General features: G+C 39.0%; 1 protein-coding gene across 1 annotated transcript in view; it reads right to left on the bottom strand.

The window, feature by feature from the left end:
• Positions 1–22,996, bottom strand: part of tafa5l (TAFA chemokine like family member 5, like) — a 51,836-nt gene that overhangs the window by 7,565 nt on the left and 21,275 nt on the right. The window contains exon 3 of the mRNA XM_044350653.1: positions 16,134–16,261. Within this exon, the coding sequence (XP_044206588.1) occupies positions 16,134–16,261 (128 nt within the window). The remainder of the gene's footprint in view (positions 1–16,133; positions 16,262–22,996) is intronic.

Genomic DNA, 22,996 nt, shown 5'->3' with positions numbered 1-22,996 from the left:
TATCTTATTATCAACAAACTGTACTTAAGTATCGAAAGTAAAAATACTGATTATCCAGAATGCCCCGTTGGCGTTATAATATCTTATAATATTAGTACTGATACATTATCGTGTGAGCAGCATTTCAATATTGCGGCTGGTCAAGATGGAGGTTATTTTAAGTATTTATATGCTGCTCAGTGGTTTCATCTGCAACAACGCATCATATTTTGATCATGTTTGGTCAATAAAATCCTAACCTGCAAAGTAATTAGTACTAATTACAGCTTTCACATGAGGAGGTAAACGACATTGTCCATAAAAAATGTGATGTTGTATAAATAGCATAAAGTGTAAAGCACCTGAAAATTGTAGTGTAAAGGTGTAGTATTTGAGTAATTTTCTGAAGTTGCCTTCTACCACTGGAAACAGATCTGGGGTAATCTATTCAGGGTCATTTTTGCATCCTAAATTGGACAAAATTGATAGATTGTGGTCGCCTTCATCACTGTTAGTAGCACTGAACAGTTTATTAAAAATGTATAAACAAAAGATCCAAAGGGCACAAAAAGCATCAGAGCTTTGAAATACGATGTTGCTGAGCATGCTTGAATGTGTCAGTCCATAGACGGGCTCTCTGCATTACGTATTATAAAAACCCTGTGTTGAAATGTGGCCTATGGCTCTGACAATTTCACACCAGACGAAGCTCTGGAGACAAACAGTGTGCAGAGTAAAACACAAATGACAGTTCAAAGCCTGGCAATGACAGAACTTCAAATAGGGGAGCGGGGTAAAGTGTGCTGAAAGTGACAGCAGAAGGGACCACATTCACTCCGGGTCTCCGACAGAGAAAGGGGGGGTGGCAACATATGCCCAGTGAAGGCAAACTGGAAAAAGAACTATATATAATAGATGATGGCAGTACCAGAGGAAATAAAAACAAAAAAACACAATGCATCGCTTTTCCAGGCCCTGTGAGTGAAAACAAAGGAAACATTATATACTGTAAATTAAATCATGGAGCTTCCTGCGGTTTATACTGTATGTTCCACAACACAACACCTATGACAACACAAATGAAAAAGGGAATGGAAAGGTGGGCTTGCTTTGGCAGTTTCTCTCTTCTCTGAACATCTCTATCAATCTACCCTATTTCAATATATTTTCTGCATCACTCCACACACTATCTACTCAAGACTGATGATCATGGCACAGCATCCGACAAACAGATGAGGAGAAGCCAAAGGAGTGCATTTTTCTTTTCCGCTTGATAAATAGAAGATCTGTAAATGAAACAGAAATAAAGAGTATATTTGCTTATCCAGCGTAACCTCTGTGTACTGTGTGTATGTTGGGCAGGGACATGCATGTTGTTTGAATGTCAGTCATTTTACAAATGTACATCCAAAGGCAAAGCATTCTGGCTGCAATATGTTATCCCTGAAGTTTCAGAGAGAGGCTGTCAGATATAATATGACAGGAGGACTGTCAGCTCACAAACAGGAATGTATATGAAACCCTGGAGGTAAGCCAGGAAAATCTCAAACATAAAAGCTGGATTGTTCTGTTGTCTAATGTCGCTATCAATGAGAGGATGGTGGTGCTTGCAAGCCATCAGATTACAAATGAATTAAAAATAGTAATTTCAGTTTATTGCTGATTTGCATCTCTCTCAGTACACACTGCTGCTGCTGCAAGAAACAAACAGTAAAAGCAAAATTCTGCTTCTTTTAATCCAAGACAGCTGAAGTAGATTCTATTAGTTGTGCACGATTGTTGGAATTTACTTGCTGGTGCACAGAATTTAATAATTTCTTCTGCAAATGAGACTGAAAGGCAGCAGAGCATTGAAGGACATGGTGCACAGCATGCATATCTAATTTTTTTTATAAATCAAATTTTTATTTATTTTTGGAGCAGTGTAGCTATCAGGGAGCAGATACAGTGCAGGACATTTACATAGAACAAAAGACAGACATCCTTTAACATAAAATAAAACCATGGACATGAAAAATGTACTATCATTAATTAATGTATTTGCATTCTATTGTAAGTTCAGTTTAACATGCAACCAAAATTGAACCCATGTCTCTGTTGTTTACTACCTACTATGAATTCTTCTTTACATGTGCTCATATGATGAAATTTTAATAATTTCATCAATCCGTTCCTTCACAGTGAGACAACTAGAGTTCTTCCTCTTTTGCAGTGTAAGTCTTGCAGCTGTAATAATACCAACTTTTAAAATATTGAATTTCTTATTCGTTATAATAGGTATCATTGTCTTGTTGCCAAGGAGACAAAACCGTGGGTGTAGAGGCAGAGTGGAAACCAACCAACTCCCCAATATCTCTGAGAGTTTACACCAGAATGGGTGAACCGTGGGACACTCCCAGATCATGTGCAAATATGTGCCCAGCTCGCTTTTACTCTCCCAGCATCAATTATTACCAGCGCATATACAATATTTGAAAATGCTCTGGCCTGGTTTTTCAATGCATTTGGAAGATGCAAACATTTCTCTAATGACCTCCAGTCCTGGTTTCCTTGCTTACGCTTTCCTGCTGTATTAGAAACAAGACCATTTATAACACATCCTTTTACTCGGGGCACATTTTGCTGTACTGTATCCTTCAGTACAAGGACTTACTATTCAAGAAACAATCTGCTTCTCTCATTATGCATTTTATTTAGGCTTAATGAATACTGCTGGTACCAGTGCTGCAGCAACTAATGAAAGTGATTTCACCATCATAGACCACCTTTATCTAAAGATGGAGCCCCAGTGAGAATACAAGTCTTATGCAAGAGGTTCAGAAGTCAACTCTGAGACTAATACAAGAGTTTTAGAAGAACAAAAAGCATAAACACATAAAATACAGTCAAATTAGGTAAAAGTTAAGTGCAAAGTCACACTAATGCAACTGGCAAATTAAACTGAGAGCTAAAAGAGCACTGAAGGACCTCTTGATAATTAGATTTTAGGCACCACCTCTCAAAACTGGTGCAACTGGCCCCCTTGGTGCCCCCAAGGACCAAAAATACCGCAAAAGTGCACTTTAACATGCCCCCACATTATGATAAAATGTCCCCTAAGGTGCCCGTACAAAGGAGAAAACATACCAAAGTTCTGTAATTACTGTCTTAGTTATGGGTAAATCAGGTTGAAATGCCCTATAGAGGGCCACTATATGTAACCATCTGGATGGAAGTGCCCTCATGGTGCCCTTTCAGTGGAAGAAAATGTGATAGTGCCCTGAAAAGAACCCCCAAAAATGAGAAAATATTATGTGCTCTTCAAAAGAAGAGGATGTAATGCAATGCCCTACGATGCTGTTGTAAGGAGGTGAGCTGGAGGCTCTATATGGGTGCCCTTCTAGTGAGCATAAAAAGAAAAAATAGAAAAAATGCAATTTAGGGTTCATTCTGCACTTCAGTCTAACATATTGAAGTGCAGAATTAGGATGTATGAGAGAAAAACATTGTGAAGTGGGGCCCCTGAGAAAGCCTGAGTCCGCCACTGCACAGATAAAAGGTTGGTTGTTGATATGACCTCTCACCACCTGCAACGTTCATTTCAGCTGAATCTGCTTGTCTTTTGAAAACATTTCCTTCAGTACCAACGACAGGATCATCTTTTGTCTTTAGCACAAAGCAGATGGGTTGTTTTCAATGCTGTTGTAATACATCACTCTGTTGGCAAAATGCTATTTCGCGGCACATGTGTAGAGTATATGAATCACTACATGCGGATTATAGGTTTAAATATAACATACTGTGCAAACATTGTTTTCAGAGAAAGAGCAGAGATAAATCAGTACTTGTTTTTCTGGTTGACTAATGTCGTATTTGGTCTGAACTGGTAGTTTTGCAACAGCAGCAAGTAAGCAATAAGCTGATGAAGCAATGTGAAAAAGTTCTGACATACAACTTATTTTCTGCATCTTGTAAGGAAAACGCTCCACAAAAATGTAATAAATGAAATAAAAAAGATTAAAACAAGTTATTTCTTGATCTCCTATTATCCGATTATCATGACTTTAGAGAGACAAAACTTAATTATAATTTATTGATTATAAAATTATATTTTTGAAGATATTTTCAGTTGTGATTTGTAGATTTATAGCTGTATCTAAATGTGGAGGGGATAGTGGATTGTAAGGCGGATTTTGATCTAGATATAAAGAAAGGATCTGTACTCGTCATGTTAAAACCTCATCATTGTCACCTCACCATGTTTAATTGTAATTGTTTTTAATACTATCTTTTCTTTTCTTGAATTTAAGTGTTGTGCTATTCAGGAAGTCTGTGGAAATGTTGACCAGATGTACGTAGACATATTTGTCTCTAAACTTGAGAGTTGCAGCTGCCTGGTGATTTTTGTAGTTTGTTTTTTTAAAAATTCTGTTTATCTGGAGGATAAAATGCGTCTTATCCTTAAATCAAAGATTGACAAGGAAAACAAAGTGGCACACAGGAATAGACTACAAGACATCAGGCATTAGCTGTATATACAATACTTGTTGTTAGGATCAATTCATTGTTGGTTTTGGTCTCTTCATGGGATTTGTTGATAACAAGAAAAATATAGAATATCACCAGCAATTTGTCCTTTGATAGCAGTGTACAATTTTGCCAGCAGGGCTGAGATAACATGCTTCTGGTGCAGTTTGAAATAACTCACAAGTAAAAAAGAAATTACATCAAATCAAAGAAATTGTAGAAATACATTGAATTGCAGTTGGAGGAGAAGAGAAATTATGTTGCCACAATAAAGCTGTTTTGAAAAATAAGATACTGTTTGAGATAAATGACTAGCTAAGATATATTTGGCAGTGCACCTGAGACTCAATTCTAAACCCTATTGCTTTCTGTTTATTCTTACTTGGACGCCACATCCTTTTCCATCCTTTTACAGTAATGATACCAATCCAATCGGAATCTGTCATCTCCGCCACATCTCTCTAACCTCACTGACTAATCAACATTTCATTTAAAAGCCGCACACAAGCAGTTGTGTTTGTGACAGCGCCTGTGAGGGTTTTGCTCTGCCTTTGAGAAGCGAGCTCATTAGAAGTCTGTCTCTGGTCAGATGGGTTGCCAGCACAGCAGTGACCATGGCGACACATGACTACTTGGCTGCCTGGTTGTTTGTATTAGACATTGAAGCCTTTAAAACAGGGATGCTAGGCAGCGTTGCATAATGACACTGTTGAACCACACCATGTAATTTTCTCACCTCTTTCATAAGAGGTGAGACTTTTATAGCTCCTTCATAGCTAGACAGGGACATTTATATTGATGCAGTGCCATAAATCCTATTTTCCTCTTTGTTTTATATCATATTTGTAGTGTTTTCTATTCAAACACCTGTTTTCTTTTTCTGTATTACTCATAAAGGGACACCTTTTAGTTCTTTTTCTTATACAAATCAAGATTATGAGTCACAGAGCATCCTTTCAAAGAGCCTGTAAAGCTAACTGGCTATGATGTCTTCATGTTTACAGCAGCACTGGCAGGACTACACACACAACAGTAGCTTTACACCCTGGCTGACACTAGAACAAATAGCACCTAGCTATGAAACTGATATAGACTGTGCATGCGAGGGCGTTGCATTGTGTGAAAGAAAATTGTTCACAAGCTTGGTGGAAAAAGTAAATATATCAAGTTAAAACCCAATAATTCTGTGCTAAAATTAGTCTGACGCTTGTATACAATATGAGTGATAAAGGAGACCACTCCATACGGCAAAAGGGGAAGAAAGAGGCTGAAAACAGTGACATGAACACTATTTTGGCAGGTAGCACCGTGATGAGTCTCACTCAATCACAGATTAATGATGTGCTTACCTCCCTCGAAAAAATTTTGGACTGTAAAGTGGAACGTCTTGAGCGACTTATTGTTGAAAACCGAGGGGAGCTGAAAGCTAAGATAGACAATAAAGTAAGGCAAATTCAAGATTATCTTGATTTGGATATTGGCCATCTTACTGCTAGAATGGATACCATGGAGGGAAAACTGGATGAAGCAAAGTGCCCGGCTTTCAAATTCCAGTCTGATGTGTTTATCATTATTGTGTGCCTTCTGTTTGTTGAAGGGGAAATCCCTTTGGAGAGAGTGAATCTTTACTATCTGAGGGATTACACTGTGATCCTGTGCCGGAGACCGTTAATGTGGAGTAGATGAGGCCAAGAGGACAGGGACCAGTTGTAATCAGGGTGGAAATTTGAACCTAGCAGGATAAAGTGGCTGTGCTTCATCATAAGCAGAGTTTGAGGGATAATGAAAGATTTGGTCACGTTTTCATTCACTCTGCAGAGTCACACACAGAGAGGCTGATCAATTTGAACTTAAGAACTCTTCTCAGTGAATTCCCCTTTGGAAAGGAGTATTTCCTGACTGTTGAGGCGTGATCAGCTGGGACAAGTGAACAGTGCCAGTACTGTAGCACAAGGACCTGTTGGTCGAGGAGAGAGAATCCGGAGAACTGATCAGTAACTGTCCAACCCGTAAATGTTGACAATCTTACTGTGTCAGATGTTGACAATCTCACATAAGGGCATTGGAACATAAACATCTGGAACTGTGAATTCAGAAAAAGAAAACTACTTGACCCTAACCTTGATAATATTTCGCTTAATGAAACACATTTAAAATGCAATGAATCCATTGACTTACAGGCTTATAGCTGGTTTGTTAAACTAAACAATGTACATAAGGCAGTTAAAGGATCTGGGAGGTTGGTTTTGTAGTTAAGAACAAACTGTTTAGAGTTTTATAAAGTTAAAGTAAAGGACAAATCAGTGGAAGGGATACTGGCACTACAATTTAAGAACAGGTTTTCTGAGTACAGTTTTGTTATTTTCACCTGCTTTTTACCTCCAGAAGGATCCACAAGATCAACTGGTTCTCATTCCTTTTTTGGGTTTTTAACTGCTCAGATGCTTAGTCTGTCTGATGTGGAGGCTGTTTATCTTTGGCCCTGTTCACACCTGGCATTAGAATGCGTCTCCACATGCATCTCGAGTGACCACTTGTCATCGGATCTCACTTCCCCGCTCTGTATGCAAATAAACACGTACATCATTTCTGTTTGTAAAGACCAAATGTGGTGTGGAGGAGAGCAAAACTCGGGAGAGACTCAGAAGCCAGACATTTCTCCGTTAGAAGCAGCTGAGATGGTCACTAAAATGAGAATAGCTGGTCCACCTTAAAGGTCAGTCCACTTTAAGTGAGTCTGGTCAGATGAGGATAACCGATTGTTGCTGAGGTTGCTTAATGTGTTATTTGAGTTGTTTCAGTGTTGTTTTGACAGTAGTATTATTCCTGCACAGTGGCATGAGAGTGTTATGAAACTTATTCCTAAATCTTTGAAAAATGATCCCAAGCTACCACTCAGCTAGAGGGGTATACGTCTTATTAGCTGTGTGTGTAAACTGTATTCCACCCTGCCGACTTGTAGACCACCTTGAGAGGACAGGTTTGCTTGTGGATGAGCAAAATGGATTTTGAAAAGTCAGAGCATGTATTGATCATATACTATATGCAGTCACTTCCATAACACTTGCAAGAATTAAGGAGAATAGGTCTACATTTAGATGTTTTATTGATTTCAAGCAGGTGTTTGACTGGATTAATAGAAAATTACTTCAATATACTTTGTTAAATTCTGGTTTCAATGGGAAGTTATATTATGCCATTAAGTCTCTTTATCAAGCACCTATTCCCTGTGTTCAGGTTAATGAATACATAACTGGATGGTTTTCACAAGAATTTATTTCCATTTATGTTAAAGATTTAGGTCTTCAAATTAAAGCTTCTAGCTTGGGAGTTAAAGTTGATGATCAGCTTGTAGGCATATTGTGATATGCGGATGACATAGTCTTACTTGAAATAACATGACAAAAATTTGGAGATAATGCTGAATATTGTCACAGAATGGTGCTAGAAATGACTAGTGGTAAATCAAGACAAAACACAAATAGTACTAAAATCATTGGAGAGAAGTTCAGGTGTTTTTAATTTTGATTCAATAGGTCTGTCATATATTGATCAGTATAAATATCTTGGCTTGACGCTGGACGAGCACATGACATTTAAAGAAGCTGTCAGTGATCTGGCTCAGTCAGCGGGTAGAGCACTAACATCTGTACTGAACAAAGTTAAGCAATGTGGTAATCTGGGATTCCATACTTATACACAACTCTATAAGGCCGGGGAGCAACATGCTGCAGTTTTGTTGTGAAATGTCCTTATTACCACCGTTGGACTACCAAGAGAAAAAACAAAATGAGTAAGCTATGTTCTGCTTTTGCTCTGGAGTTTGTTTTCTGCTCCTTTGTTGAGGAAATAATGTTGTTTTAGCTGTGTGTGCTCTGGAGAGGGCGATTTGTCATTGCGGGGGTGTTTTGTTGTGAAATGAATAGTGGTTGATGGAGGTAGGTAGCGGTCTTATTAGCTGGAGAGCTAATTGAGGGTGCAGGGTGTTTCTAGTCAGATAGAAGTCCTTCACATAGAAATTAGTCCATAGGCTGTTACAGACAACCAAGAAAGTCAGGGAGGGTCTCATTTTTTAAGTTAGATCACAACCCGTTCACTCATTGGCAATAAAAAACGATTAATACAGGTAAATTGCTTCACAACTTTTACATATAGGACATTTTAACAAAAGACAAGGATCCCTATGTGTACAGTTACGTTCAGGAACATTACCATTAGCCCTAGAGACCAGCAGGTTTAATGTGACTCCAGAGGAGGAAAGACTTTGTTTGTTGTGTTGCTAGATGAAATTGAGAATGAGGTTCATTTTTTGTTTACTGTCCTGTCTATGAGGACATAAGGGATTTTACTTTTTAGTAAAATGTCCTCCATTTATGTTGATTTCTTTGGGTGATTATGAAAAACTTTGTTGTGCTTCAGGGAACCTTTTTTGTATCAGATTTTATTTGCCAAGCTTGGGAGAGAAAGCAGAATATTTTGTACAAGATCAAACTGTATAATAATCTGTAATTTTGCAATGAAATGAAATATTAGGCCACTGCAATTCTACTTTTGGTATCTTGTAAACTCGTAAGGGTTGGGCACTTTGTGTGCGTGACACAAAAATAAAAGAAAATCAATAGCTGGAGGACCACCAGAGCAGAAAAAACAGAAAATGCAAAAAAACCATGATGCAAACCTCTCTGACCTACTGGGTCGTGCTGTGTGTGTGTGTGTGTGTGTGTGTGTGTATGCTGTTCATTTTGCATCTCTCTCTTCGCATCGCCCAACTGCAACTGTTGTGTTTCTCTCCAGGCCACACACTAGCTGAGCAGTGGCATTTGTTGTGTGGGTGGAGCAAGACCTTTTTTTCCCTAGCTACTGTTGAGTATCGTCTAAGGGATGGAGTGCACATGAAACTGCAGCCTGAATATGATCAAATCGGGCTTTCAATTACTTACAGTTCATAATTTAAATGCCCTCTAGCCTGTGAAGTAACATTTGAGCCCTGAAGATGATATTTGGAGAAATAGTCTGGTCTTATCCTGCATTGAAGAGGCATTTCTGATTTCAATTTGAGCCCATCACTTGATTAGCAAAGCCTGATAATAGAGCTCAGTAGTACTCTCAACAGTGCTCTCACCAAGCAGGAAGCATTGATACAATCTCACAACCCTCTTGCTCGCCTGAATGGAGGAAAAAATATTTTACTGTCTTAAACTCATTCTGTCCTTCTGCCTTGTCAACTTTCTACCTCACTGCCATTTCCAGCCTCCATACATTCACAAACATCCAACACACAACTGTGATCTTGTGTGACCTAGCAATTCACATCCACATCCCCCTGTCAAGTGTATGAAACCAACCTAATAACACCCCGGCCCCACCCTTCCCCTCCTTCACCTCGGAGAATATCATATGTAGACCTTTCAGTGCCTCACTAGTGAAGACAAATTGCCAGCTTGTTTGGGGGGGCCTCCAGAGAGTGATTCATATTAATGGCTAGCTGGCAGTGGAGAGCAGGCTGCATATGCAAAACTCCATTAGCAGGTTAGGCTGGAGTGTGTGACCTGGCAGTGCCACAGTGAGATGCACACACACAGGAGGGTGGGTGGAAGAGAGGAGGCTGAGGTGGCTGTGTTTAGAAAGAGTTGCAATGTGTGTGTGTGTGTGTGTATGTATCACTTTATCAATTTATCAAGTTGATGTTTTATCAAAACATAAATATTTTCCTGTTTCATTGATATTTACTGCAGAATCGATCCATCTTACACTAATTGCCTTTGCAAAGCCCTGAACATGCTCTGACTGACAACATTTTTCCAAACAGGTTTATATTAAATATGCAGATTTACCTTTTAGTCTCATGTTGTTCCCATATGGACAAGTCATCACCTACAATTAATCAAAAATTTAATCAAATGCACTATGTTTGATCATTACAACCTTGAGAAAAATAAGGTGAAAAAGTACGTAGATTACACCTGTTATTTCAATGCATACGATACATTTAATCAACATTTCATCTCCTCTGATACTCATATCGTTTTTCAGGATGTAGCAGAAAATGAATTGTGAACATTAATTTGGCCTCCACTCAAACCTGAAGTGTGTTCAAAGCCAACAAAATACAGATCTTAATTGAATCTCTAAGTCATTCTTACCTTCAGCTACCTTACAAACGGTGAAAGCTGGACTTAAAGAATAGATTAAATAATGGATTTAGATGAGATAAAAAGCTATCTACCCCAACTCTATGTATAATTGATATTACCGGTATATTATATGTTTTATTCGATGCGTGATTTTCTACTTGCCTGTGGTTGTTGTGAGGAACATGGTATGCCACCATTAGGTACAATTGTCACTTTATTTTAGCAGCTAACTCCACCTACGTGAAGCCTGCACAGCACAGCATGAATAATGAGTGCAGCCATTATCAGCTTTCAGAAACCCACAGTCACACTGAATGCTAGGGTGTAATTTGATTATGTATACGTGAAGACAGATCCGCACACAATTAAAACTCCCTCTCTACACTCTCTGTCTCACAGATACTTGCACGCAGATGTGGACAGACAGAACTTGGCCAGTGGCCCAGTGGCAGCCTGGTCCTCTATCCTGTTCTCTCTCTCTCTCTCTCTCCACGCTCAGTCCTGATCAATCCTCTTTATAGATTTCTCATTTTCATTTAACTTCCTGAATGTGCTTTCCTCCCATTTTAGGTATTACAACAAATACCTTTGGATACCTCCTCTCTTCTGCTGCCAAATCCTCCCTCTCCCTGCCTCCTCAAAAAAAACAAAAAACAAAAAAAAACCCCACCAGCATCACTTGCGATTAACTTCTCCGGTAAAACTCTCCTCAGCAACAGCTAATTGGGAATATTCAGTGGAACACGTAATCTGCATTTTTGTAAATGTATGCACACAAGCAAAACACTAACCTAAGTGTGCTGTCAGAGAAGATTACAGAGCGATGGGAATACGTGCGTGAAATCTGCCGCAGCTGCCCAGAGCCGCTGGACGGAGGAGGCGTAGGAGCGCGAGAGATGAAGAGACGGCAAGTGAGTGAGATAAAAGGGAGAGAGAGTGAGAATCAATGGACCCAGTCACAGGTTGACCTTTGACCGTGTGCACCTGACAATGAGGACAATACTCCCTCCTGCTCTGTCCATCTTGTCATCTCTTGCTGACATCAACATGCTGTATTGTGCTGTTTCACTTGCTCTGTCTCTGTAAGTTACATCCCTCTACTTCTTCCTTTAGTCTCTCTGTCTCTTTTTGTTGTGACATCATCATACCTAAAGCAGATATCTGTGTATTTGCTGCTGTTTAACCAGATTTATTGAATTTATTCATACAATGGTGGAAAATTATAATTGACATAGTCTTTCAGTCTATTTAGTATTATTTACATAACAAAACCAGTAAAGTTGCAGGCTGAGAGAACTACAGAGCTGGGTGAAGCTGCAGGTTCATCACATACATAAGATTATTATTATTATTATTTACTTACTTACAATCAGGGCTGGACAATATGGCCAAAAAATAAAATCTTTATTTTTTTAGGGAGAAACTGCATTTTGACTCTCATAACCAGAGATGATACCTTGTCAACTAACATAAACTGAGAGTCATTTTCAGTCTGTCCTTCTCATAGATATGACCATTAAGTTCACTATGACATAGTCAGAGACAGCCTGCTGCCTGGAGAGACAACAGTCCCACAAATGTGCACGTAGTGTAATTCACAGATAACGTTCAAAGAAGGATGTAGGTTCATATCCCAGTTTGTGGGACTGTCATGACTAAAAATGGCTGATGTAGCTAGCTACCATCTATGTTACTTTTTGACTTAAAATAAACATTTTGCTCATTTTTGCAATGTAGATATGTCAGACATCATGCAAAAACAATTAAATTAATTTGATATATCATCCAGCCTTACTTACAATATTTCTATAATATTTAATAATATATTACTATTTTGTCAAAATAATGACTCAGTAAATGGAGACTGAGATTATAGTAGGTGCCCACTTGTTGCTGACCAGATCCTGTGGTTGATTTGAATCACTTCTAAAGGGTCAGTTCAATAAAATAACATTTTCTGGCTTACCTCTAGTGCCTCCAGGCTGAGGCCTACTTTTTTCCTTTGGTTGATTCTATTTTCCGTATAAATTGTTTGCAGCAAGGAGTGGAGTATGGAGTATTGAGAGTGAAAGGGACATTGCTACTGGTGAGGTCAAGTTGCTGTTGAATTTCTTTCAAAATTTCAATACACAGAGCATCACATACAAAATTACATTCACCTCTATTGTATTGAGATGGAGGCAGAAATCTCAGGGGCAGAAATCTGAAAACATGGTCAAATAAAACCAAACCCATCTGCATGACTAGACACTACTTGAGGCATGTAAAAAAATATCTTTGTTTTTTTTTTTTGGTTTTGTTTTTTGTTATTTGGGTGAACTGACCCTTTAAGATCCACATGTATCCCTGTGGTTTTTAATGGCAGCGTAGACAGTTTCCAGCTTTGTAACCAAGCAATGACTGCAAATGTAGGAAATACGAGCTGAAGGAAACATGAAACAGAGAAAGTGCAAGCCAAAACCAATAAAGCTGAATTTGTGCAGTGCATTTTATACAAGAAAATATATACATACATCAGCAGTGAAGCCAAGATTAGAGACATGGCTGGTGGAACTGTGGAGGAAGTATAATTATGTCTCTTGGCCACTTGGTCACCTGGTGAGAAAACGAGCCTGCCTGGTTTCAGTACAGAAAGAACAGAGAACTCCTTCATTTCCATTAAGCATAGAGTTCCTAGTGAGTAGAGAGTTCATAGTGTGAACTACACAGTGACAGCGAGACCTGTATCCATGGCGACTGAGTCATTGACTAGGCAAGCAGTAGTGCCCGGAGAGCGACTATTGTTGCCCAATCTGTAGTCGCCTTAAGAGGGAACACTGGTCCTGAGAGCTCCCTTTTCACTCTTGGCTTTCAAACACATTTACAATGATACTTCCTTCATAATGATACAAACAAAAAGTACAGATCTAGTAGCCCTCACTGATAAAGTGCGATGGCTTTGTGCTCCCTGTGTTTTGTTTCACTGCTGAATCAAATAAGAGTTAATTACAGAGCAAAGCCTCAGTCAGCACTGCAGCACTGGCAGCTCTGAGGCGTTGGATGCATGTTGCACAGTGAGAGGAGCCTACAGAGGACCAGATGACACCATATTGAAGGTTTTAAAAAATTAACATGCTTTGTAATCATTTACATTTCCCACAGTCAGGAAGAGGTCATAGATTGTTATCAGCTATTATCATTGTCCTCAGCAATACATTTCGATCATAAATGTTGGATCCATCAATATTTTACTTCTCTTGTTTGAGGCAATTACTTACAACTGCTTATATGCATACTTGAATCCAAATTATCCAGCATTAGTCAGAAGTTTTAGAGTAGAGAGAATAGAGTAGTAGGACCTCTGATAATTGCCCACACAGGTCAGTTTGATTGTTACGCAAATCAACATTGAAAACTACAGCTGAACTGCCCCGTATTGGAAATTGTCAAACATGTAGCACTTGTTTCCTTTTCCTTCTGAAAGATGATTATAACATGAAGAAGCTACCTGTTGAACTATCCAGCTTGTCCAAACATTATCTTACTCATCATTCCACGTTACTGTGGAATAACACATGCACAAAAATAAATCCCTGTTTTATAAAGAATGGATGGACAGAAATGTTTGGTCAATACTGGATCTGTTAAATATAAATGGAAATTTATTTGTATACAAAGATTTTTGTGTAAATTTGATTTTTCTGTCACCTTAACAGTTTTTTAACCTCAGTAATGATATCCAAAATCATTCTTACTTTTGACTAAAGTACTGATTTTACATTAACATTACGTTAATTCAATATTATATTAACATTACCAGATCTGTATATTCAAGATCTCAAATTTCTAAATGTAAGACCTGTCTGATCAGATGCTGACTAGTGACTTACAGTCTATCCAAACCAATTCAATAGAGTATTTGTCTTTAAAGACTAAGCAAAAAAATCATTTCAAACAAATCAATGTTATATGTCCACCTGGTGAATTCCTTAGATGAGGATTCAGTTTTGAAAGTAATGTTTGTTCCTCTTGGAAAACAGATTCTGAATCTACGGAGCATATCTTCTTTTCTTGCTGTCATACTCTGTATGTGTAAAACTGTACAAATTAATAGACACTGACTGTACTAACCATTTGAATTGAGGACCAGTTAATCTATTTATAATTTATATAGCAATAATGATGTATTATTATTAATATTCTATATACATGTAATATTTTGATTAAATTTAAAATAGTTTACAATTTTTAAATGTAATTTTCTTACATACATGCTAAGGACCTTTAATACCATGTTTATCCTGTCTTCTTTCATTGTTCAATAAAGCAAAAACAATAAAAATAGAAAAAGGTTTTTTGTGGTTTTAATGTTGCTACACAAATGACAAGGAAAAAATTAACAGGAAGAATGTAAAAAACAGCGAAAATAAAAGCAACATAACATACATAATCCAGAAAGAAATAAAAAATCCAATAGAAGACTACAAAGTTAGCTTGCGTATTTTTCTCAGTAACATTGGCGGTAGCAGGTGCTAACAGGCTAGGCTAACATTATGTCAGTGGCGTTGCATCAGCACCAGCCTGAGAAAACTACAACTGTGGTCCCAAAAAGAAGTAAAACTACAAGTGTGGGTCCATGTAATGCTTTCATGTAGTTCAATTTTACAGTTAAAAAATCAAGTTCACCATTCTCACACAGGCTTTACTTACAGATTTCCACCCATCAGAGGAAAATGGCCACAGTGTGAATAGGATCTATTGGGCTCATAATTCTTGGGAAAGTATTTGCACATCATTTCCAGTTATTAGGCCAAGTTTAATTTTTTTAGGCTATTCCAGCTCACAACAATTTGAGCTGCAGCAGAAGACAATAATATTAAACTGGCACAAACTCAATAGGGTTCTACTCCTTCAGGGTTTGAACCCAAATTACATTGACGATATTACCTAAAATGCAGCATATTTCAATTGCAATTTCTAGCAATTGGAAACTAAAATCTGAGGCGGTTCTGTGCACAATGGTGTCTTTCAGAATATTTGTTTTAGGTTTGAGAGAGGATAACTGAGCCTTCTGAGTAAAATGCCGTGTTTGTAGCTAGTGTATTTAAACTGAGCTGAAGATAATTTAGGTTTACCGGAAAAATGTTTGTTCGTGATAAAAGGCAGAATACTAAGATGAAGTTCAGTCCTAAGGTAATGTGATCTGGACAGTGCAGAGCTAATCTAGCCGCTCTGTTTTGAACTAACTAAAGGTTTTATAATGTATCATCTTATTCTTTTTCACAGCAGAACATTTGATTTGTCATAGAAGGAAAAGCACAGAGAGCAGTGCGATATTAGTTTTCTGCCCTTTGTGAATCAGCCTTGATGCAGCCTTTGAAACCTGGAAGCTGACCTGCTGTTTGACTGAAGTGTGCTGCCTCTAGCCCTGAGATGAGGCTTCACATGACACTATCAGCTTGGGGGGTAACCCAAGCTAAAAATGTATGTGTTAAGTGCATATGGCGTATATTAATGTCATGTCTTGTAAATTACCGTGACGGTCTTGATGCGACCACTGCCCCTGGTGCAGGTCCAGCCGGATCGGTTGAACAGGAGGCTGCAGACCTCCCCCTCCAGGCAGGGAGCCATCTCACACCACTGACGGCTCCTCACGATTCGCGCTGGGAGGGTGAAAGACAAGAGGGCAAAGAGGCAGATTAGACAGACACATTCACAGACCCAGAGAGAGACTTCAAAATGTCATCTTTTTCTGGAATAAACAACAAAACTGTCATTTTTATGCTCACCAGACAGTAAAGCATCTTCATAAGTTTATGTGCCTACAAGTCTGCAGTATTTTAATTAGGTTCTTGTTGAACTACCATGTCTGAATTGCCTGTGGTAGTAACCTTTATAGACCAGCTGGCGGTCCATAAATTACTATCCAACTAATGCTAGCTTTCACTTCAGCTGCATAGAGAGACAGAGAGACAGCTTTTTCCTTTGACATTTTGTTACAATTAATATTCCCATGAAAGTGTTTTTCTATTTAATTCAAGGTAAAATATTCTGTTTGAAAAGCAATTTGTACCATTTCACAACATAATACTGTTGGATTACTTTGTCTTGAAGCTACAACACTTTTTTTTTTTCATAAATTAAGTTCTCAAACTTGCATTCAGTGGATAAAACACCAAATAGTTTCTCTGTGCTATCTTCAAGTGGTTTAATGCTACCTGTATTTTCACCATTAAGGCCAGACAATGTTCTGTATATCACAAGAATCTTGGCCATCGCTCTGTACACAAGAAGTGAATGGAGCTACATAGCAGGAATAGCCAGAGCGCAGGTTCATTGTTGGTACGCAACAATGAACAGCCCCAGCCACCTCATCCACGGAGCTCAGAGGACTGAAGAAGAAGAAAATTATAAACATCTGTTGAGGAACAGCAGTGCTGTAATCGGGACTGGATTGACTTTGTGGAACCATGATGAAGCTGAATCAGGACCAACCATGAAACTAAACATACTAAACATCAAAGATTGTCATGTTTATATGTTAAATTCAAAAAGTAACCATAATCTGTTACACAAAATATTGCATTGTGATTACAGTTTATTGTAATAAATTAGAGAATGCCCTTTAGGAATACTTGTAAAATCACGTGTAACACTATAAATTGTTATATATTATAAGAAGAAGATCTCAAACTTTAAATGTCAGCATGTGGTCGATGCAGATTTTTTTGAAACATTTTTATTTCAGGTTCAGACATGAACTCCAATATACAAATTTGTGTACATACTTAATTCCTACTCTGAAAGTTCTTAATTTGTGCTCTAAAGTTGATGTCAAGTTACTGTGGCAGTAGGAACACACTGTAAGTAACAAGTTGTTGTGGCTACTAAGGTCATTTAGTGAGGAACACACAGGGTGTTAGCGGCAGGCTAGCAGTTGTGTTGTGGTATTTAGGTGCCAAATACTGATTTCATTCATTCATGTTAATATTGTTATGCTACTGCATCAATTAAATGTTTCATTTTACATAACTGTGATGCCACATTGGACATTTTTTAAGTCACACTGTCCAATTTTGGCTGCTATCAGATAGATATATGATATGTTAAGTATGGAACCCCTAAACATATGTTAAAATGTTAACAATATTGTCAAATATTGTCTATTAATTACTGATCACATATTATTAATTCAAGAGCATGACTTTATGGTTTATTTTTTACCATGACAGCTGTAAACCTGAAAAAATCTTGTGTAAAATTTCAAAAGTGGATTGGAGTGGAGTGGATAACATACTTGGGTTTTCTGAAAGTTATTTGTCTGCTGTAGACGTCAAGCTGTCAGAGTGAAAGCCAGTGATGCTCTCATCCTCCCTCTGCAGTCTGTCTGCATGACATTGAATTAGCATTCGCCTGTAGTCGACGCTGATAAGCACTGATTGTTCTTTACACAACGTGCTAAAGCAACACTGAAAGGTTATCAGCTCTCTGCGGACCTGGCCGGGGCCGCTGCTCCTGCCTACCCACGATCCCCAGGGGCAACACATTGTGGAACGAGGTAACATGGTCGGCAAATTGAAAGAGAGGAACTACAATTCGAAAAATGTCCACAGGAGAGCTGGGGGCGGAACGGAGAGGGAGCGGTAGAGAGGGAGAGTAAAGAGGTGTGGAAAGGGAGGCCTTGTGACATTTTGCTGTGAGGTATTCCTGGTCCAGGCCTTGTTAACAGTCTGAAATTGGTCTTTGGAGGTGTCAGACCCGACTGCTGCTCTGCAATAAAGATCTGTCATCTTGTGGTATTTATCAAGCCAGCTGAACAGCACCCTCATGTATGTAACCACACACACACACACACACACACACACACACACACACACACACACACACACACACACACACAAATACCGCTCTGTAGATATAAAGCTATTCTCCCTCGGCAAATAATAGATATTGTTCACACATCAGGAGCGGAGTAGTGTTTTTTTAGTCTGCCCTCACAGTGTAGGCAGGCAGCTAGGAGACACAGCAGTGGAACCAAACAAACCAGAAACCTGTCATCTCATTGAACCGAACAAGCTTAAGAAAATATTAAAGCTTTGCAAATGGATTCTGAGACAAAACGGTCATTTTGGCTTCATCTTGAGCAGAGATTCCTCAGTGAGCGGGGCAAAATCTAACGTGACCTTCCTCCTGACAGAGCAACATGCTGTGGTGAATTTTTATTTTCACAGCCATCCGTCAGGCGTAACAAAGTGTAGATTTATCAGTCAGTCGCAGATGTAGTTTTGAGTACATTACGGGGCCAGCAAAACTCAATTTCCAGGGCACGGAATAAAAGCTGAGCTGGCAAAGCGGTGGGAGTGCTGACTAACCGTGGAGTGCATCAGCAAGCCAGCCCAGAGTCGAGGAGGTTGGCTAAAATAAATGCATTTTTCAGCTGCTGCCACACATCCAGGCACTCGATAGCTTGCCCTTGTTACTTTTTCAATGCCGTCCATGACAGCGTGACTTGATCTATGATGACTTGATGAATTTCCTGGAGCCGTAAGCCGTGGAGGGGTCGCACGGCGTTGGCTGGGATGAGAGCGTCACCGTGATAACTTCATCAACAGTGACATCATGAATAACACAAGCAGCAACAAAACAGCGTTGCTGCAGTTTGGCTTCATCTCGTCTCCATCCATCAAACCTATCTGTCCAATATGCTGGCACATGAAACTGTAGACACATTAAAAAGCTTATATGGTACAACCACCCACACACATCAACAGTATCCAGGGCAGACTTTAAGCTTCTGAGCTGAATCTGTCTGAAAATATTTGTCTGCTGTTACATTTTGTCCCCCAAGTATCTTTTAAATGCTGCTGTTTTAATAAACCTGGGTTGCTGGATCACTCAACTAGTGCAAATGGATGAGAATAGTTGTGGCTATGTTGGTATTATGGTTTTATTATGAGAAATGTGTTTTGTGCCGTGTTTGAACATGATTTTGGGCCTGTTGTGTAATGCTCTGATGGTGATGGTGGCAGTGTGCAGCAGCAGCAGCAGCAGCAGAGGTGAAACAGCTGGCTGTGATGGTTGGATGAGAGTCTGTCTGTCTGTCTGTCTATCTGTCTGGTTGTCTGTCTGTCTGGCTAGATGACACTTGGGTGGCCCGTCCTGTTGCCATCACTGTCGGAGTCCCATCCAGGGACCGCGGACGTCGGGCCAGGCTTGTCAGCTGCCAGGGTCCCTGCTGGGGTACGGCGCTGGACCTCCCACTAGATCACACGTAAGACCATCTGCCCATGCACAGTGCCAAACCCTGCCCTGCCCAGCACAACACAGCACTGCCAGACGGGACTCAGAGCAGGACAGGAGGCACAACACTGTCTCCTAAACTAGACACACTGTTAGTCTGATGAAATTCCGCCTCTGCAGATATAAAAAATAACATCAAATTTTTACTAAAGCCACTGGCAGCTCATTTAAAATGTATTTAGTTGAGGTGTAACAAACAAAGAGAGACAGTTTCTCACAAAAGCTCAGAAGGGAAAGACACAAGAGATGGTTCTTTGCATTGAAAAGACGACATGAATTAATTTGGTGCTAAAAAAAATGGAGTCCTTTATAGTCATTTAATAATAATAGTAATACGGTTGCTTCTTTTTCAACAAGATTAGTTCACTAGCCTATAGCTGGGCCACAGAAACATGGAAACAGGTTTTTACAGGCTTTCTGGCTGATGTTAATTAAGCTTCAATCATGTATCAGTTTGTAGTGGCCAGATTTTCAGCCCTCTGTCCACTGTACAGCGCAGCCTGCTACCAGGGGCCTGATGGTCTGGCATTTCTAATTATGACAACAGACAAATCCAACATTAAACACATTTTAACTGCAGCCAGCAGCCAAGCTACAAATGACTCCATACTTCATCATAAACTGTGTGTTTTGTTGAGCAAGCTGTTGCTGGGAATTACTATGATTTTTCTGTTGCATTTTCTTGGCTTGTTTTCAAAATGACTTTGTTTTTGTTTTTTGCCGTTCTGACTGGTAGCATTTCAGTTAGGAAGGGAGATAACAGATGATTGTAGAGAATTTATCAGTATAGTGGATCGAGGTTGAATCAAGCCAGGATGTTAGCCAGATAAGGTGAAAAAAAAGTTTGGCAGCATCTTAACAATCTGAATTTAAAATAACACTGTAATGTCAGATCTGTGGGTTTGATTCAGTCACACAGTGATGCTAGTTTGCTCATAATGATGAAATTTTGACAAAATCTTTCATGCTCATTTTCCTGCTGACTTACAAATGTTGCTTGGAGGAAAACACACTAAAACACACTGTTGTCTGCAGTTTCACTGTCAGATATTGATTTTTACAATATTTCAAATGAATTTGTCTCTTTGCTGCAATTTTAGGCTATAAAACACTTTTACCAGGAAAAATAACTCCTTGGTCTTACTGTTGTTTACATGGACAGATAATTAGGGCTATGGTGATTAGATTTTGAGATGCCAAATGCACTGTCGGGCTGGTGGTCCATTTGAGATGTGCAAGAATCATTCCATGAATGTTCAAATAAAGACCAGTTTTTAAATAATGTCTGAGCACTAATTATTTCCAGTAGCTTCTCCTTTCTTTTTTCTTTTTTGCAATCGCTGTTAAGCTGCTGTCAGTGAAACTCTATAGTTCTTTCATATCCTTCAAATAAAAAGCTAAATAATTAAAGATTTGACCCTTTGAGCTGCTGGAATGTTGAGTTTCATTCATAAAACAGTAGCTTAATAGCAATCGCAAAGAAATGGAAGTATTATGAAAAAATTAGTGAATGAAAACAGTATTTCTATTGTAGAAGAGAATCTCAGAGAAACAAAGTAGTAGTGAGTATGATGTGACTATGTTGTTGCTAAGTGCTGGGACTGTAAATTATTTATCAAGACAACAGGTAAACACGGGGAAAGTGTTGAGTTTGCATCAACAGCAAATTAAAATGTGATTTATCATGTCTGCATTATAATTCTGATTCCTTTTACTTAATCTCTTTTCAGCATCACTTTTTGCACATTTACTGTCAACAATCATTTCCATGAGTGTGAATGCAGAAGCTCGCAGCCAGTATGTACACACGTCTCCCTGCAGCCTGCAGCCTCTTATCATGGTGGCTATCAAGCTTCATGCAATTACAGTGTGATGTGGTGGCATGGCAACAACGGGCCAAGCAGAGAAAGGGAGAGGCAGAGGGAGAGAGTCAGGGAGCAGATTAGTGAGAGCAGGGAGACAAGCAAGGAAAAGCACATAATCCTCCTGTGTACAGTGTGCAGACTAAAACTACACAACAGTGACACACACAGCAGCACAAAAAGAGGGCAAAAGAAGAAAGACTTACAAAAGTTAGTTTGTTGAGAAAAAAAAAATACACTTCACTTCTTGTCACAAAGCGAGAAATTGTTCAGTGAATTACAACAAATAAGGAATAATGGGGTAAACATGTCATACTGCACCAGCGATGCAGCTGCCATCTGGGCCAATCAGCCAAAAGATCCTTAGGTAACTCACATACAACAAACTTAATGCACTGTGGGGCTTAGGTAGGCTTGTTGGTGTGTCATTATGGAAGTGTGAAAACTAGCAGGATGGCAAGGGAGATAAAAAATATTTGTTCAATTGTCTCCTTTAAGCCACCAGCAGGAAATTATTGTAAATTTGAAAATGTCCTAGAGGCTACATGAGAAGAAAGCCTTGGATTTTAGTTTATATTCATTACACGAGACAGAGAGGAGTTTTGAATGCATGAGCTTTTGCTGGTGATTATGACACTGCAGAAGAGTTTCCTCACTCTTTAGTCAGTTACACTCGCCTGAATAAGTGCACTCGCCTCTCTTCCTTCATACTGGAGGAGTGTGTGTGTGTGTGTGTGTGTGTAGGGGGGGGGGGGTAATTCAAAATGGTGGAAAATCTAATATGACATAAACTGGCCCTTGAAGTAAGTTTGTAATGCAAGAATAGCTGTGCATGTGCACCCCTGCAGGGTAGGAGAGGATGTTTATTAAAGTTTTAGCTCTGACTTGTAATCCCCCCCACCACTAACATGCCAATCACTATAACTGGTAGTGGCTTGAACGCTGTGTTAAGATGTGTCATTTCTGTGAGTTTCATTAAAAATCCAGGCAGTGCCACCTGACATTTTGCATATGACGGATGAAAAAGCAGGCGAATGAACAGGCATATCCATTACTGTCCATTAATTTCATTTAGATGTTATATAAAGCTCAAGTTGGGGCTCCAGCAGAGGGCAAAATAAATGCTGTGTCCTACATCTCCACTACATACTAATACTATTAAGTATAAACTACAAACTAATCATTATAGTAAAGCCAGTACTTTGTGCTGGTATCAGTCAAACTGTGACAAAACAT

This window comes from Thunnus albacares, chromosome 5 (genome assembly GCF_914725855.1).
Source record: "Thunnus albacares chromosome 5, fThuAlb1.1, whole genome shotgun sequence".
Classification (NCBI taxonomy): domain Eukaryota; kingdom Metazoa; phylum Chordata; class Actinopteri; order Scombriformes; family Scombridae; genus Thunnus; species Thunnus albacares.
This window is presented reverse-complemented; position numbering and strand designations above follow the sequence as displayed.